The 18187-nt window shown below is 46.6% G+C and overlaps 1 protein-coding gene across 2 annotated transcripts in view; it reads right to left on the reverse strand.

The window, feature by feature from the left end:
- The window catches only part of MEF2D (myocyte enhancer factor 2D), a 201334-nt gene that overhangs the window by 47273 nt on the left and 135874 nt on the right, over positions 1-18187 (reverse strand). For both annotated transcript variants that reach the window (XM_060253752.1, XM_060253743.1), the window contains one exon: positions 4763-4966. In XM_060253752.1, coding sequence (XP_060109735.1) covers positions 4763-4966 — 204 coding nt within the window. The remainder of the gene's footprint in view (positions 1-4762; positions 4967-18187) is intronic.

An 18187-nucleotide genomic window follows, 5' to 3' on the forward strand; every position in this document is an offset into this window, starting at 1 on the left:
TTGGGTCAGCCGTAGCTCTCATGGGAGCTCTCATTGTCCTTGAAAGGGCAGCTGCTGTGAGAGTTCTCTCAGCCCCACCCATCTCACAGAGTGTCTGTTGTGGTGGGGGGGAGGTAAAGGAGATTGTGAGCCTCTCTGAGATTCAGAGTGAAGGGGAGGTATAAATCCAATATCATCATCTTCTTCTTTACAAAAGAAGAAAATATCTATTGTTTGAATCCGAACCATTGTACCACAAGCTCAAAGCAACATTCCCATTTTATCCTTATAACAAGCCATATGATGTAGGTTAACCTGGCAGAGACTAACTGGTCCATTAATAAGGCATCACAAGCTGGGATTCGAACCTGGGTCTCCCCAAGTACTAAGGCTCGTTCCTGTCCTCCAGCAACCAGCATTCAGAGTGATGCTGCTCTGAACACAAAGGTTCCATGTAGCTACCCTGGCTAGAATTTGGATGGGAGCGCTCCAAGGAATACCTGGGCTGCTATGCAGAGGCAGGCAATGGCAAACCGCCTCCGAATGTCTTTTGCCTTGAAGACCCTATACCCGATGGTAAGAAAGCAAAAAAAAGACTTGGCTAGAGCTCAGTGAGATTAGATCACAGGTCCATCAAGTTCAGTATCACAGGAAAGAGCAGAGATGGATTGTCATATAACAATAATAATAATAATAATAATAATAATAAATTTTATTTATATCCCGCCCTCCCCGCCTAGGCAGGCTCAGGGCGGCTGACAAGAGTTCGATAAAATTATACAATATAAAATATACAATATAAGGTAATTTAAAACAACATTTAAGTTATACATTGATTTAAAACAACAATCTAAAACCAGTTCCAAATGTCTGGAACAAGCGAAACCATCTTGCCTATTATCTACTCTGACAGCTAATGCTTCTCCAAGAACTCAAGCAGAGGAAGGGCTCTCCTCATATCTGTTAGCTGAGACCCCTTTCAGCTGGTGGTGATGCCAGGGACCGAATCGAATCTCTCACTGAGCTACGGTCCCCCTCGTGACATCATAATTCATTTGAAGCTGCCTTATATAGATTCAGGGCTCTGGTCAATCTAGCCCAGGACTGTCTATTTCAGCCTGCATCACAGGATTCTTTCCCAACCCCGAAGGTTTTGTTATTCATTCCTCACATTTTTAATCTTCCCTTCAAGAGCAGGGTCTAGGGAGATGAATCTCTCTTTGCTGCTATGCTACACTGGTTGCTAAATGTCAGGCCTTGTCCCACACCCTGCAATTAGCCCCTAAAGCTAAGAATCACAGTAGGCCATGAGACCAAAATTGAGCAAGCCATAAAAGCCACCTTGAGGCACTTACGATTCTCGCCCCCACAGAACCTGACAAGATGCAGAGGGGTAAAGGGGGAAAAAAATAAAACAGAATGCTGCCCAAATAAGGGGTAAACTGTGAAAAACAGCTGGTAACTTGGGAGTTTAATATCTTGGGGGGATTCAGCTGTAGGTGGAGCAAGTGGAAGTCTACTGAAGGGATTCAAAGATGAAAACCTAATTGGACTGCAGCAAACAAGGATGGGGGGTGGGAGAGATTCTTCAGCCACTCTTTGAACAACTCAAACAGAGTGTTGGACTGGGTGGCCATTGGCCTGATCCAACATGACTTCTCTTATGTTCTTAACTTTAGTTCTGGCTAAGATCCCACTGTGGGATGTCAGGAAGGGGTTATCTCTAAAGATCACACCATCTATAATGGTTAGTGGGAAAGGACATTGGCTTGATAAAGTATATAATTTCCCCAGCGACTCTGGAGGTTCATCTATTATCCAGTGAAGATGTTTTCTTGAACTGACCTTGGTGCAGTCTTTACACCAACCGTGCAAAGTAGGCACATGTTATTATTCCCACATTGTGGGGGGGGGGGGGAGGGCTGAAGCTGAATGAAAGAGAGTTAACTTGTCCAAGGCCACTCTTATAGATCACTGCAGAGGTAAAGATTCAAGTAGATCCTTCCTGATTCATAGCCAAGTATCCCAGCTCTCTAAATAAAGCTTACAGAAAATCAACAATATTTAGCATATCAATGCTTCATGTTTCCACTATGCACTGCAAACATGCCGTTATTTCAAGAACTCAAACAAGAGCTGGATGGATGGGATTTTGTATGCCCTGTTTTGTGGCAAGAGGTCAAATTGTGCCTTTGGTTTGCTGTGGTGGTTTTGCAAAACATGTTCTGGGAAACCCTCAAGGTTCCTTGGAAACTTCTCAGAAATCCCTCAATGAGCAGGTGGCTTAGGGAAGAGAAGTTTCCAGGGAAGGCATCTGATGGATCTTGGCAACTACACAGGTTTTGAGTTCACACAAAACCCTTATATTTTCATGAATCGCTTGAGTCCTCTTTTTATCTTTCCTTAACCTTCTGTCCATTAACTTTGCTTGGTATCACCCCCTACCAAATCCTTGTCTTATGGGAGAGAAAGAGAAAAAGAACCCATGATGGTTCAGTTCAGATATACTGCAAAATCACATTTCATTGTCTTTGTCCCGACAAAGTTGAGGACTACATCTCTGTAGTTGAGGACTGGGAACAAGCCAGGATTATGCCACTATCTCCACCTTAGCACATCATACAAAAATGAGATTGAGGCATAATTGTGGTTAATAAGCTAACTGCAAACCTTCCTTTTACATCCTAGTTTAATGGATGCTAAATAACCATTGTTAGCAGAGAGGCCCGCACATAGAAGATCCTGCTAACTACAGTTAACTAGCATGGTACAGGGGATACAGGTTCAAATCACCCTTGGAAGCTTGCTGGGTGCCCATGAGCCTGTCACACACTTGCAGCTTATCTTGCCTCACAGGGTTGTTGTGAGGATGAAATGGAAACAAGAATGATGTAAGCTACTTTGGGATGCCATTGGGGAGCAAGGTAGGGAATAAACGGCATAAATCAATCAAGCCAGGGGTTTGCATGTCTGCATATGCCTCGTTTTATAAACCTCTACCGTATTTCCCCCAGCACTTTGCTCTGAATTTAAAAAGCTGGAAATGATTTAGCCATCAGGTCTGTAGCAAACCAATGACAACATAATGATATATATTGTTTTTTCAATATTGCAAACAGGAAAAAAAATACATGGAGAGAACCTAAGTGAAAAGAACGCACCATGCATGAAAAAATGCATTTCCCCCCAGAACATTTCCCTCCCCCCTGCACCCCTTTACTGGCCTTGTATTCCACACCGTCTGGAGCAGATAAATTGAATGACTAAAGGTTCTGTGTGGCTTAATTTATGCTCTTGTAATGTCAATAATTACCCAGCCAACCCTTTCATTTGTCTAAATTTCCCCAAGCATAAAAGGGAGCTGCCCACACAGAGTTTTTCATTGAAAGGTGACAAAGCGGCTGTTACGGGCTCAGTTCTGTCCCACTCTCTGGAACGTGGCACATGCAGGAAGCGGAGCCTTTTGTGGCTTTGCAAAGTGGCTGCCGAAAGGAGAGGAGGAAAGCAGAGGGAGGGGAGCTGGGGGTGGATGGATACCTGGGAGGCTAAAGACTGAGATTGGCCAACCTCCATCTCCGGCTGTGTTTGTACTCCTGATTGCTCTCTGGCTTGCTTCCAGAATTGCTCCTAGAAGTCTGCTTTTTCACTGAAAGATCCACACTCTCACCAGAAATTAAACCAGATTAAGTTACCTCTGGAGGACAGAGAAGTCATGACATAATCCTAATCCTTTACTCATCATCCTGTTGGGGGGGGGACACAGTTATGAGAACCACAAAGGGTGACAATTCCCACCTTGTGGTGCCATTTCCCTGAAAGTGACCATCTAAGATCATTGGACAGCCTTGATTTGAACTCCTGCCACCCCTTAAATTCATCTGATCTGGTTTCTTTAGTTGCTGAATCACATCGAATTGGCACTGAGTACAGTGGTATATCGGCGGGAGACACTGCTGTACCTGCCAAAATTTCTTCCACCCAGTGAAAATATCACTTTAATTAAAACTGGGGGGAGGAACTGAATTTACAAAGGAAAGGTCTGTCGATAGCTATCGGATACAATTGCTAAATGGAATGTCAAAGTTCGAAGGCTATCTCTGGCAGGGGGGGAAACAAAACAGAAAGACCACTTGCTTAAAGAATTGGCCTCTGTTGGCCAAAGTGTAAGCTCATTTCCCCTGCATTCACTACCCCAGCAGCCCACCCCCCCACCCCGATCCCCAGAAACATCATTTCAGGAGTTATGAACCCACCTGGACAAGCAGCTGCAAAGCTGAGATGGGGGGAGGGCCACAGTGAGACAGGGGTAAAATGGCTCCAATTCCCTCTTTCATCAACAACCCCCTTCCCCCTCCCTCACTTCAGAACCCCAACCCACTCGGCTATTCATTCACACAGGTTCTGCAACCCCAGCGACAATCTGAAGGTCTAAAGGGACAGCAAGAGAAACCACTCCCTGTTCTACTGACACTTTGTAGAATACAAGCCTATAGAGTTTGTTGCCCTCGTACCCCAGATGTGGGTTCTTCCAATGACTGCTGTAGGAAATGGAAAGCTGGATTTTTTTATAAAGTTATACTATCAGATAACCTTTCAGGCATTACCACTAAATGGAACATTCAGGTGTTCCGTGCTCACAGATATCTGGGCTTTATTGGAGACTGTTGCGTACAATCTAGACACAGCACCAGAGTTTGGAGTGTTCTCATATCATGTGGCTTGCTAGAACGAGGGCCAGAGGAATGTGGGATGGGGTGAGGTGGGATGGGGGAATGCTCTTTACCTCAATGATATCTGCGTTGGTCCGGCTCTCGTGGGGTTCGTTGTACTCTGTGTACTTCAGAAGCACCTTGTCCATGTCAGTGCTGGCGTACTGGAACAGTTTGTTCGAATGGTTGAAAATGATCAGGGCAATCTCGCAGTCGCACAGGACGCTGAGTTCGTAGGCTTTCTTCATCAACCCAAACTTCCGTTTGGTGAACGTCACCTGCAGGAGAGCAGCCAAGGAAGCAAAAGACAGGGTCAGACTGATATGGCTCTCCACTAAACCAGTCGATTTGATTTATGGGTCAACTCAAAGATCTGGATGGCCCAATCTTGTCCGATCTCAGAAGCTAAGCAGCGTCAGCCCTTGTTAGCAAGGGTTTTTTTTGTAGCAGGAACTCCTTTGCATATTAGGCCACATACGTACCTATTATTATTATTATTTTATTTATATTCCACCCATTCGCCCATTTGGGGGCTCAGAGAGGCCCTGTAATAACAGCCCTAAGCTCTTGGATGACTGGCAACATCAGGGGTGTGTGGTCTAATATGCAAATGAGTTCCTACTACAAAAAAGCCCTGCTAGTTAGTATTTGGATGGGAGACCACAAGGAAGTCCAAGGTCACTACACAGAGGCAGGTGACGGCAAACCACCTCTGTTCATCTCTCATGAAAACACTATGGGGTTGCCATAAGTCAGCTGTGATTTGATGTCCAAAAAAAAGGCAGAAGGCTGAATGAAAAGGAGGTAAGATCAAATTTCAAAAATAATCAGGTTCAATCTGAATTCTCCCTTTTCAATTTCAAATTTGTTTTTTTTTCCCATATGGGAAATAAATCCACAAGTCTTAGTTTGGCACTGTTTCTCTTTTCTGCATGTTGAATTTCTCCACTGATGGCACAAAAATGGTGTAAAAAGAAAATGAAACAGATCATCAACAGCAGCTGCAAAACCCAACAATGCACAAAATCCAAAAGAAACAGGGACGACCGTATTGGCTCATCTCTAGTTTTTTGCCAGCATACAACAACAAAACATGGAAAGTACACAGAATGTTATGCCAACAGTCAAATTATAATAACACCTAAACACATATCATCAGCTTGGCAGTCAACCACACAAGACTCCAGAAATCTCTTGTGAAGTTTCTGTACAGAAAAATCTTGTTACTCTCAACATATTAGTAACCAGAGAGCAAAAACTTGAATATTATCCATAACATTGATCACCTGACCTGTGGGAACTATTTCCTAACACAAACCATAGCCTCCTCCATTTTTAGCCCACCTTTCCTCTCCAAGCACCTCAGGGTGGTATACCTGGTTCTCCCTCCCCCCGTTTTATCCTCACAACAGCCTGTAAGTCTAGTGAAATTGAGAGATGGCGATTGGCTTCAGGATCACATAGTGAGCTTCACAGCAGAGCGGGGATTTGAACCTGGGTCTACTTAGCCTTCATCTGAGGGTTTATTAGGAAAGGTACTGAGAATGAAATGGCCAGGAACTGAGAATGAAATGTTATACTGCAGCCTCCTCTGGAATACTGTGTACAGTTCTGGTCACCAAATCTCAAAAAAAGACACTGCAGAGCTGGAAAATGTGTAGAAGAGGGGCAACCAAATTGATGTTGCAGTTGAAGCACCTTCCCTATAAGGAAAAGCTAGAGTCTGGGACTTTTCAGTTGGGGGGTGGGTGGGCGGGAACATGATATGGGTTTATAAAATTATGCATGGAGTGAAGAGAGTTGACAAACAGAAAATTTTCTCCCTCCCTCAAAATACTAGAACTTGAGGGCATCCAATGAAACTGATGGTAGTACCGTAGTTCAGGACGTAAGCAAGGAAATATTTCTTTACACAGAGAGTGATTAAAATGTGGAATTTGCTGCCCAAGGCTGTAGCGACATCCACAGGAATAAACAGCTTTAAAAGGGAGTTAGGTAGATTCATGGAGGAGAAGTCTGTCAATGGCTACTAGCCGTGGTGACTGAGGGGGACCTCCACATTCAGAGGCACTAATCAGAACAGCGGCATCAAACACATTCCTGTTCTCAGCCCATGAAGGGGAAGTCCCAAGACTTTGTGACCTGCAAGCAGAAGATATGGACCACCTTCTCAAAGCTAACAGGTCTGGAGGAACAGTGTCTGCACAGAATACCATCTCTATTTCAAAGTAAGAAATATACCCTGCTGAGGTTCCTCCCCTCCCCTCCCCAAACCACACCTTCTCCAGGTTCTGTCTCCAAAATCTTCAGGTATTTCCCTGCCCAGATCTAGCAACCATAAATTTCCCTGTTGTCAACCCTGAGTGGCTGCCAGGTTCCTCACAGTGGTTCCTTTTCTCAGGCCCCCTTCCATATATGATGTGGCCCCACACATTCCCCGGCATTTTTTTTTTCTTGCTTGCCCAGTTGTAGAATGGATTTCCATACGGGCTGTGCAGAAAATGACAACTCTGCTGGTTTCTCATAGGATTGAAAAGATTGCTCTTCTTCAGTATGCTTTTTTATAAGGGCAATTTTTACACTGAAATGTATCTCTACTGGCAGGCAATTAATGTGTCCCCCCCCCCCAATACACACACACACACACACACACTTTCTTTGGAAAGCTGTGTGGTTCAATTTATATTTTTAATTATGTTCTGGGGCCTGTGCTTTTAAGCCACCATAGGCTATACAGGAGGAGGGGGATACAATTTTTTAAACAATAAATAGAAACGTCAGGGGATACATTACTACTTTAAAAAAACCTTTAAATTACTAGATTCAATATAGGGCAGGGGGGCAAGAGGATCAATGCACCTGTTACCTGGAATTACTTGACTTCTCCCATGCAAGAAGTAAAGGTTGCAGTAACATAAGAAGACCCCCTGCTTAGTCAGAGCAGTGGTCCATCTAGTCCAGCATCCTGTCTCACACAGTAGCCAACCAGTTTCTCTGGAGGTCCAACAACACAGCACAGAGGCCAAAGCATGCGCCAGATGTTGCCTCCTGGCTCTGGAATTCATAAGTTCCAAGATATGTTGAAAGAATTAAAACTCTCAGACTTAGTGCCTCTGAATATGGAGGTTCCCCTACATATGTTGATAGAATTAAAACTCTCAAACTTATTCCATGCCCACAATGAAACTGGCCACTGTGCTGTCGAAAGACAAAGAGAGTCCTACAGGAAGCCCCACGATAACCACCTTCTGGTTTAAGTATTCAAATGGCTCTCACATGGTTTAGTTGTCATTGTTAAAAAAGGTAAAGGTAGTCCCCCATGCAAGCACCAGTCCTTCCCAACTCTGGGGTGATGTTGCATCACATTTTCACGGCAGACTTTTTTATGAGCTGGTTTGCCATTGCCTTCCCCAGTCATCTACACTTTCCCCCCAGCAAGCTGGGTACTCATTTTGCCGACCTCAGAAGGATGGAAGGCTGAGTCAACCTTGAGTCGGCTACCTGAACCCAGCTTCTGCCTTATAAGGTAAGGTAAGAATGATTACTCCTGCACTGAGGCTGCAGGTTGCCTTGATTTAAGCCCATTTGATGCAGAAGTCCCCAACACGGTGCTCATGGGAGCCATGGCGCACGTCAGCACCTTTTCCTGGTGCCTGTCAATTGTTTTTAGAAAGTGGGAGTGGTCATGTGGGGCTCCTGCCCAGCAGGGCTTTTGAATGGCCAATGGCATTCTGTCTGGCTGTGCAGGTTAAAAAACCCAGTTGTTTCTGTGGGAGCTGCCCACATGTTTTAGTCTCCCCTGACTCCTCTTCCCCAGTGTATTTTTAAAATTACCCCACTGCCCCCCTGCACCTGAGCTTCCTTTGCAAGACGCTCCTGTGGCAGCCATTTTGCAGTTGCACCCACCACATCAGAATTGCAAAGGTGCGCCCTCAAAAAGGTTGGGAACCCCTGGCCTAGTACATGCATAGCAAAGATGAAATTAAAGCCAGAGGCTTCCCAGTTCATGAACATATGAAGCTGCCTTATACTGAATCAGACCTTTGGTCCATCAAAGTCAGTATTGTCTTCTCAGACTGGCAGCGGCTCTCCAGGGTCTCAAGCTGAGGTTTTTCACACCTATTTGCCTGGACCCTTTTTTGGAGATGCCGGGGATTGAACCTGGGACCTTCTGCTTCCCAAGCAGATGCTCTACCACTGAGCCAGCATCCCTCCCCCTATATCCCTCCCCTTCATACCTTGGTGGCTTTGCTACTACCTTTCTAGGATAGTTTTATCCCACACTTGCTCCAGGTATCTTAGGGTGGCGTACATGTTACTCCTCTCCTCTAACTCACTCCCACTACAAGCTTGTAAGGTAGGTTAGAAAAAGGCAGGCTGGGCCCAAAATTACCCGTGAGTTTCATGGCCAACTGGAGAGTCTCCCTTGTTATAGGCACATGGCTCTAATCGCTACAGCTCTCTAGCTGTACCAGATCTTTGTTAGGCACCAGGAAGAGTCCTACTTGATTGTGCATGCTTTTAGCCATATTGACAGTGCAGTCCTAAGCAGAGTTATACCCTCTGAAACCCACTGACTTCAGTAGACCTAGAAGGATGCAACGTTGCTTAGGATTGCACTGATATAGGTTACCACTTTCTGAAATATGTAGTTTTTACGGCTGCCTTTTCCAATTGATGTCTTTGTGCCGAGCATTAACCATTTCCACTGACGCTGTTCCACACGAGTGAATTGGATGCTGACTTCAGTTCAACACAATCCACCCCACCCCCTTCGCTAAAACCACCTAAAACATAACCCGTAGGTAGAATTCAGAATGTCCACACAGCGATTTTGCCACAAAATATTTTTAAGATGTTAAAACTACTCATAAATTCACTCCAAGAGCTGACTGTGATGGGGCGGGGGGGAGAGACAGCGACACAATGGGAATGACCTCAAAGTCACTGGAAGCACGAAAGCCCCCAACTCACCAAGGAATCCAGCTCTGAGAAACCTTTTGCATTCCAATGAAAGTAGCTTTAACTCTTGAAAATCTCGTTGGTCTCTAAAATGCTGTTTTCTGTGATCTTAGGCAGATCATGAGAGGGAAGGCAGGAAGGGCTGCATCTATGCTTAGGTCTCGTGGCCCTTTCTTACACACCCAGGGAAATGCTGATCACCGTTTGGGGTCAGGAAGCAATTTACCTCCAGCCAGTTTGGCAAGAGATCCTGTAGGATGTTGTTGTTTGTTTGTTTTGCCATCTTCCGGGCATGGACTAGAGGTCACTGGTGGTGCGTAGAGGGAAGGCATTTGTGAACTTCCCGCATTGTACATTGTAGATGACCCAGGAGGACCCGTCCAACTCTATGATTCTATGCTACTGGACTCAAATCGAATTGTTCTACTGCCAGCCAGCACGGCTACCCTCTGAAACAATCTCTTGCATTTGTATCCCAGAGGCAGGAACTCGCTGCAAGGAAGATTTCTGGGATTCATTTGGACCCAGAAACAGATTCAAGCAAGACCTGACACCAAAGGTCCTTGAACAAGCAGCTTCAGAACATACGAGATGTCTTCCCAGCTGGCTCCCTTGGGCTCAGCTGTCAGCCGCATATGGACGTTGTTTCTAAGCCGCAGAGAGGGACCCTGGCACGTCCAAGACAGGAACGGCTCTCGTCTATTCTCCCGTTCTGCCCAAGAGCATTGTTTCTCCCACTTCCAAGGCAACACAGCTCTCTGGCCTACGCGGAGGAGGAGGAGGCCTCTTGTGCTGCATTGGAGACAGATGGAAGCTCGGCTGGGGACTCGGGTGAAATTTACCTCCCCTTTGATTCTGCAGAATGCAGCTTCCAACTGTGATAAGGGGCTGATTGTTTCTGTAGCATCTGCCCAACTGTGGAAATCAAGAAGTTTGGTGGATAAGAGGTAATTGACAACTGCGTGCAAGAAATAGGGGGGAGGGGGAGGAATCTACTTTCTACACTGCAGAGACCAACTGGAAGGATCAGGCAGTAAAGTATTACTCAGCTGATATCACTTCAAGTAGCATGGCAGAGAAGGAGTTACGTGTTTCACTTATCATACAGGCCCATCCATTTCCTTTTCGTGGAATACACTGAACTCTTTTGCCTGACACACCAGCATTCTGCATGCACAGAGTTCTTGTTGGGAAGCACCCATACACGGCATCCCAAAATCTGCAATCGGTAATGGCAAGGTCCAGGGAAAGCTTTACCATCCATACAATTCAACTGGCTCATTCGTGTTGCTGCCTACTCTCTTCCCTTTGCAGACAGTGGAATGCAAGAAGTTTCACTAAGCTGGATTGTTTGGAGATGGCTGAGGCTTTCCTGTCCCTATTCCCCAGGGCAGTCCCAACATTTTGATCCCTGTCCCTGAAAAACAAAATGTGCTACCTTTTTTATCCCTACCCTGGCAGTACCTCTTTCATGCTTTATTTCTTGCTCCTGTTGTTGTTCTCTGGGATTCAGCCCCCTCTCCCAGGGCTCTAGCAGCATGTGGGTAGGAATGGAAGGAACCTGATGCACATGAGCATTAAAGCACCCTGCAAGGCACACATGGCCATTTCAAACGCCACTGCTCCCAAGGTACATTGTGAAACAGTGACAGCAAATGCTAGGACACTGACGTTCCACTAGCATACCTTTATTCGAAAGAACAGTCACACTTTCTTGGCTTTTAAATTAATGGAGGATGGGATGCTGCAGAGTAAATGAGCACTGTACAGAGCAGAGCATTCAATTACTGGGCTGGGGAGGTGGGAAGACAGTCGAGCAATGCTTGGTATGACAACAGGGGTATTGCATGTACATTGCTTCTTTCTTCTGTGAAATGCTGGAAGGCACGCACTCTTTGCCATGGATTTTTCAAGACTCGCAGGTATGCTTGGCCAGCTAGATCCCTTGGGCTCCTGTCAGGTGCTCAGGTCCAAAGACTGACAAGAACCTAGAGCAAACAGGCAAATGGCAAGCAGGGCGGGTAGCCTGCCAGTACAGAGAGGATGGGATGGCCTTGTGGCTTCCATCAGCACTGACTTGCACAGACAGGAGATCAGCCAATTTGGGAATTTTGTAAACACAGAAAAAAGACTAGGACTGGTCCTTTTGGATCACCAGATTTCCAAGACCAGGGGGTTTGGGGGCTGCAAGTAATGGAGCCCCAGTCAAAGCAATCTGCTGTTCTGTCCCCCAACCTGCAGCTCCCACGGCACAAGGAATCCATGTCTGATCCACAGGGTTCAAGGGTGGTGTGGTGGATATTTGAGAATACCATCCAAACTCCCTCCTCCCCTCACCCCACCTGGGCAGGGCTGTCATATAACAACTTCTGCTCTGAGGCTGACTTCATAAACTTGTCCAAAAATTTCCCCACATCCCTCATCGCAAAGGGAGGGGGAACACCCTAAACTGGTGACCCCTTTTCTCCTCTCTGTCCTTGAGTAATGTCATCTCTAGCCAGCCATCCTTCTCAGGACTGATCCGGTCTCCCTCTTTGGCTCCTGACAACGCAGGGACAGGCTTGGTTGCCCTTATCTACGGACGTAGGCCACTTGATCCATGACAGGGCGCCACTTGCTTCTGCAGAGGGCACAGAGAACAGAAACCTGAGAATACTCAGAGGATTCACTCCTTATTGGACTGGGAGGTGCTGGCACAGACGGAGGGAGGGAGGGAGAGAGAGAGAAAGAGAGAGAGAGAGAAGACTTGCCGATGATTAAATGCCCAGATAATGAATTCCTGGCTAGGCTTTTCCACAGTGACAGCTGAGAAACCGTTCAGAGGAAATGTATTTTATAAAAAGTAATAGATCAACAAAGCAGCTCAGGAAGGAAGGGAGAGAGAGAATGCCCCAGGTTATCAGAGGATGCCACTAAGCCTGATCCACTGACCACACAGAGGCCTAGTCTATGCACCACAGCAGCGAGCAAGGCATTTCCCAGGCTGCTCTGCTTCAGACTGCAGAAGTCTGCATGTCTGAACGCAGCCCTGCTGAAAAGAAACTTGCTTGCATGTAGAAAGCTAGCATGCCAGGGAGAAGGGTTTGGCCTAAGGTTTCTCACTAGCATATTATCTCTCTATCTCTATCTCTCTCTCCACACACACACACACACACACAAATATAATGGGCATGGATCTCTTTCACAGAACAACCCTGAAACATATAAAACAAAACAGAGGAGTCCAGCGGCGGCTGAAAGACCAAGAGTTATTTCACCTTGAGTTTTCATGAGTCAGAGCTCCCTTCATCAAATGCAGAGATGAATCATACAAACTCCTACCCGCAGCCTCAAGCGGTAGAGTCCAAGTCTTACCACTCGATTCTGACGGATGTATGAACTGGCGCGTCTGCCCAAACCATTCTCCAGCCTGTCATTTACCACCTGAAAAGCTCTCCAAATTATTTACAAGCGGGACAAAGGGGGGGAATGAAAAAAACTATGGCAATAATCTACTATGTTTGATTCAAAACTATTCAAATGTTGCATGATCTTCTGTGTTCACTTTGTGCATCTGGCCAAGCTCCATGGGTTTTATTGTCCCCAATCAGTGACGCTTTTCAGTAACAGGAGAGAAATGGAAGTGAAACCTACAAAGCTGGGGAAGACCACCTGTGTCCAATGAAAGCCTATCATAGAGACAACACAAACCAGGGCTTTTTTTGAGCAGGAATGCACAGGAACACAGTTCTGGCTGGCTTGGCATCAGTGGGCATGGCCTAATATGCAAATTAATTCCTGCTGAGCTTTTTCTACAAAAAGCACCCTGACCCAAACTACGGTTTGCTGCTGCGAAAGCAGCTTAGAAGGAACTTCATGTTCTTTTGCACAAGCCTTCCTCCTCTTGCTCCCCACAAACCAATACATTCCCTTCTGGTTTTCAGCAAATGACAGCTTAAACCGTGGGTTGCATCTGCCCCACAAACAAGAGTACAAACTAGGAACACAGCGAGGCAGACAACATGGACCAGTGGGAAATCCGAGTTCAAATTCCCACTCCAGGTGACCTTGAGCCAGTCGGTTTCTGCAGCCCAACTTAACTTCCAGAGTTGTTGTGAGAATAAATTGGGAAAGGGGTGGACAAGGTATGGAATACTGAACTCCTTGGAAAATTGAGGAGGGGGGACTACATCTAAGGCAGCCAGTTTCCAGGTGAGGCTTAGAAAACACCTAGAATTACATCCGCTCTCCAGGTGACCGGGGGGGGGGGGGCTGCATACGTTTTGCCCTGGTTTGCAGGGCAAGAAAGAAACGCAGTTTAACCATTGAGATGTTAGCTATTCCAACTCTGAGAGTTAATAAACAAACTGTGGTTTCCCAAACCCCCAAAAGTACAAAACTTCTCTTCCCCCATGAAAGAGGAAAAGACGGGATCACACAAACAAGCTTAGGGCTCCTCCAAGTACCACCGCACCAATACTCCCTCTAAGCTGTGGAGTCCTGTGAGCAAAAATTCTGCATTGTGAGCTACTGGCATTACAGTTGTGAGCCACAGCATAAATTAGTTTTGCTCTGGGGCCATTTTTCCTGAGCTAAGAAAAAAATGTGTGAGCGGGAGGCTAAAAAACTGTGAGCTGGCTCACACTAACCCAGCTCAGGGGGAACACTGCACCAGACCCAGCTTGGCAGTGTATCTGGACCAAGTTGGAAAATCCAGGAATGCCGTTTTCTAAAAAAAAAGAGAGCACCTTTTCAGAGGTTCCACCTTGGAGAAAAGCAGCTTTCAGCTCTTCAGAGATCCTGCACAACCTAGTGCCTAAGAAACAGGCCCGAGTTGGGGAGGAGGCGAGTGGGGAGATGTACCCTGCCTGAGTCCCGGCTAGCAGCCCAGGCCTAGCTCGGCCTCCTTCAGCTTTCCACTAAGATCAGCTCCAGCCCAACTCTCCCCCTCCCCGCTAGGCCCAAAGCAGCTAACAAGATTGGGCTCTAATCGCCTCACCCCTTTGGAGTGCAGGGATGGCACACGACGCAGCTGTTCCCCGCCACGTGAGGGGGGGGGGAACTAAGCCGCCCGTCGTACTTTGTCTTCTGGGCTCGCTGCCTTGGAGCCGGCGGCAGTCACGTTGCTGGGGTCTCCGGCCTGCTCGGCTGCGGCGCATCGCATTATCTCAGGAGCAAGGCGAGGGTCAGCGGCGACCTCCCTCCCACCCTCCCCTGCTTCTTCCTCCTCCTCCTCCAGCCTGCCGACAGACGGCGAAAGGCGGCTGAGCCGTGCTGCGTGATGTTCCTGCTCTGCAGACCATCCACCGGCTGCGGGGCGGGGGGGGGGGGGGGGGGGGGCTTTAAGCCTTGTGTGGTTCTCCCCGCTGGCTCCCTTTGCAAAGGCGCAGGATTAAGCTGAGCTGCCCTGAGGAGAAAGCGCATGCTTGTGTCTCTGTGGCAGATGGGGGGGGGGATGTCTCTTAGGACAGGAGGGCACCAAATCAGCTCTCATGGCCGCTATTGCCTGTCACACAACTACGGTTGCCAACTTCCACGAGGTCTCCTGGGATTTCAATGGATCCCCAGGAGACAGAGACCAGTTGGCACCTGGGGGGCTTTTTTGCCACTGTGTGACACAGTGTTGGACTGGATGGGCCATTGGCCTGATCCAACATGGCTTCTCTTATGTTCACCTGAAGAAAATGGTTGCTTCGGAAGGCAGCTTCTGTGACATTGTACCCTACTGAAGTCCCTTCCCAAACCTCGCCCAACTCAGGCTCCACCACTGTTCCGTCTAAAGTGTGAGCTAGCTTGCAGGTTTTTAGCCATGGGCTCACACAATTTTGTCTTAGCTCAGGAAGGAGCCAATTTATGCAGTAGCCAAATTGCTCGCTCACAAATTTAATGCCAGTAGCTCACAAAGTAGAATTTTTGTTCACAGGACACCACAGTTTAGAGGGAACACTGAGCTCCACCCCCTAAGTCTCCAGGTATTTCCAAACCTGAGGCTGGCAACCCTATCTCTGGCTGTCTTGTTGCCCCCCTCCCAGCTCACCTCCAGCTCTCATCTCATCCTTTGTGAGAATATGAGACTAGCTTGGCTGGACCAGGCCAAGAATCCATCTTGTGCAGTATCCTGTTGCCAAGCAGCCAGCCAATAAGCCAAGCATCACGGGCTCTGCTGTCATTCAGCTTTTCATTGGTGCATGTTATGCAGAGGTAGACTGCCTTGGAAGCGAGAGGCTTCATTAAGATATCACGGCTAGTTGCCATTGACAGACTTCTCCTTCAGGGACAGAAAGAAGGCAATCTACACTTGCTCAGAAGCAGCTGGCCTGTTGTGTGTGGTTTTTTAAAAAAAAAAAACCCTTCCTTTTTACTAGGAAAACACTCTGCATATGATCAGATGCGCTTCGTCCCTTAGGTCAAAGCAATAACCTTATTTCCTTTCACAGATACACGCATGTCCTGCATGCCAGAAATTTTTATAAAGCCTGAGCTGGCACCCCTTCCTCTGTATCAGTTATCACCTTTCTCACATTCTTATCTTCTCTTCTATCCCTCACCATCTGCTTATCAGGCTCCCTCACAACGCCTTCCCCTGGTCACACTCCAAGCTCACCCTGAATTCCGCTTCAAAACCAGGCCAACTTGTCCTCTTATGCAGGCGAAGTTTAAGATCGCACGTCTTCTTCCCTAACAATATATTGCGATCACTGCTTGACAGAGTTAAGCCATGCATGTAAATTGGGGAGAGGAAGAAGGGGGAGAGTTGATCTCACAGCGACATGTTGCATTTTGATATGGAGAACATGAGCGACTGACTGCCTGAGACAACCAGTGCAGACATGCAAACGGCATAACATGAAGCTGAACCATAAAACTCTGTGGAGACCAAGGATTTATAGTTTGATCTTAAATAGTTACAACCGGGGATGGCCAAACTGTGGCTTGGGAGCCACATGTAGCTCTTTCACACATATTGTGCAGCTATCAGAGGTCAAGGAGCAACTTAATGTAGGCTTACTCCCTCAAGTAAGCATGCGTGGCATTAGGACCTAAGTCGGCCTCTGAGCACTTTACCCATAAGTAGGCAAATATTTCTGCAATGTGTGGGGAAGGAGAGGGAAACAGGCAGGCTTGCAAGCTCTTCTCTTCCACCACAGAGGTCATCCAGAAACCTAGAGTGGGGAAAGAGAGTGCAAGAGCCAAAGGAGCCACTAGAAGGAGGGACGGAATTAAAGAGGGTGTTGTAGGGTTCGCCCTTCGTTTCATAGCTATTGTAGAAGCTATATTTGCTAACCTTGGTGTCAAGGCAAAGCGAAATGCATAATAATGCAGATGGTGGTCAGTGATTTATATAGTACATGTGTGTTTCCTTCTCCTACTGGTGCCAAAAAATAATTCCCTAATCTTTACCTATGCTGGTCTTATGGGGACTGTTATTCCCAGCTTTTGTTTTTTAAAAAGTCTCCATCTAGCATGGTAATCTTGTAAAATGCATACATACATATTTTATCTTTCTGTGCAAAGAAAGTATTAAGTCTTTTAATAAAGGTGTAGTGTGTAATATTAGTTCACGTCTTATAGCTCTCAAACATCTGATGTTTATGCTATGTGGCTCTTGCGTCAAGCAAGTTTGGCCATCCCTGGTTATACCCTTCTAAATCCATTGAAGTTAGTCGGCTTAAGAAGAGTGTAACTCTGCTTAAGACTGCTCTGTAGGTCTCCTTGAATTCAATGAGACTTCTGAATAAACTGGAGGAAAACAACAGGATGCATTTGGGTTGTCTGGCCTGGGTTACATAAGAACATAAGAGAAGCCATGTTAGATCAGGCCAATGGCCCATCCAGTCCAACATTCTGTGTCACACAGCCGCCAAATACACATACACACACACACACACACACACACACACACTGTGGCTAATAGCCACTGATGGACCTCTGCTCCATATTTTTATCTAACCCCCTCTTGAAGGTGGCCATGCTTGTGGCCGCCACCACCTCCTGTGGCAGTGAATTCCACATGTTGATCACCCTTTGGGTGAAGAAGTACTTCCTTTTATCCGTTTTAACCTGTCTGCTCAGCAATTTCATCGAATGCCCACGAGTTCTTGTATTGTGAGAAAGGGAGAAAAGTACTTCTTTCTCTACTTTCTCCATCCCATGCATTATCTTGTAAACCTCTATCATGTCACCCCTCAGTCGACGTTTCTCCAAGCTAAAGAGCCCTAAGCGTTTCAACCTTTCTTCATAGGGAAGGTGTTCCAGCCCTTTAATCATTCTAGTTGCCCTTTTCTGAACTTTCTCCAATGCTATAATATCCTTTTTGAGGTGCGGCGACCAAAACTGCACACAGTACTCCAAATGAGACCGCACCATCGATTTATACAGGGACATTATGATACTGGCTGATTTGTTTTCAATTCCCTTCCTAATAATTCCCAGCATGGCGTTGGCCCTTTTTATTGCAAACGCACACTGTCTTGACATTTTCAGTGAATTATCTACCACGACCCCAAGATCTCTCTCATGGTCAGTCTCTGCCAGTTCACACCCCATCAACTTGTATT

The sequence above is a fragment of the Heteronotia binoei genome, chromosome 1, assembly GCF_032191835.1.
Source record: "Heteronotia binoei isolate CCM8104 ecotype False Entrance Well chromosome 1, APGP_CSIRO_Hbin_v1, whole genome shotgun sequence".
In the NCBI taxonomy this organism is placed as follows: domain Eukaryota; kingdom Metazoa; phylum Chordata; class Lepidosauria; order Squamata; family Gekkonidae; genus Heteronotia; species Heteronotia binoei.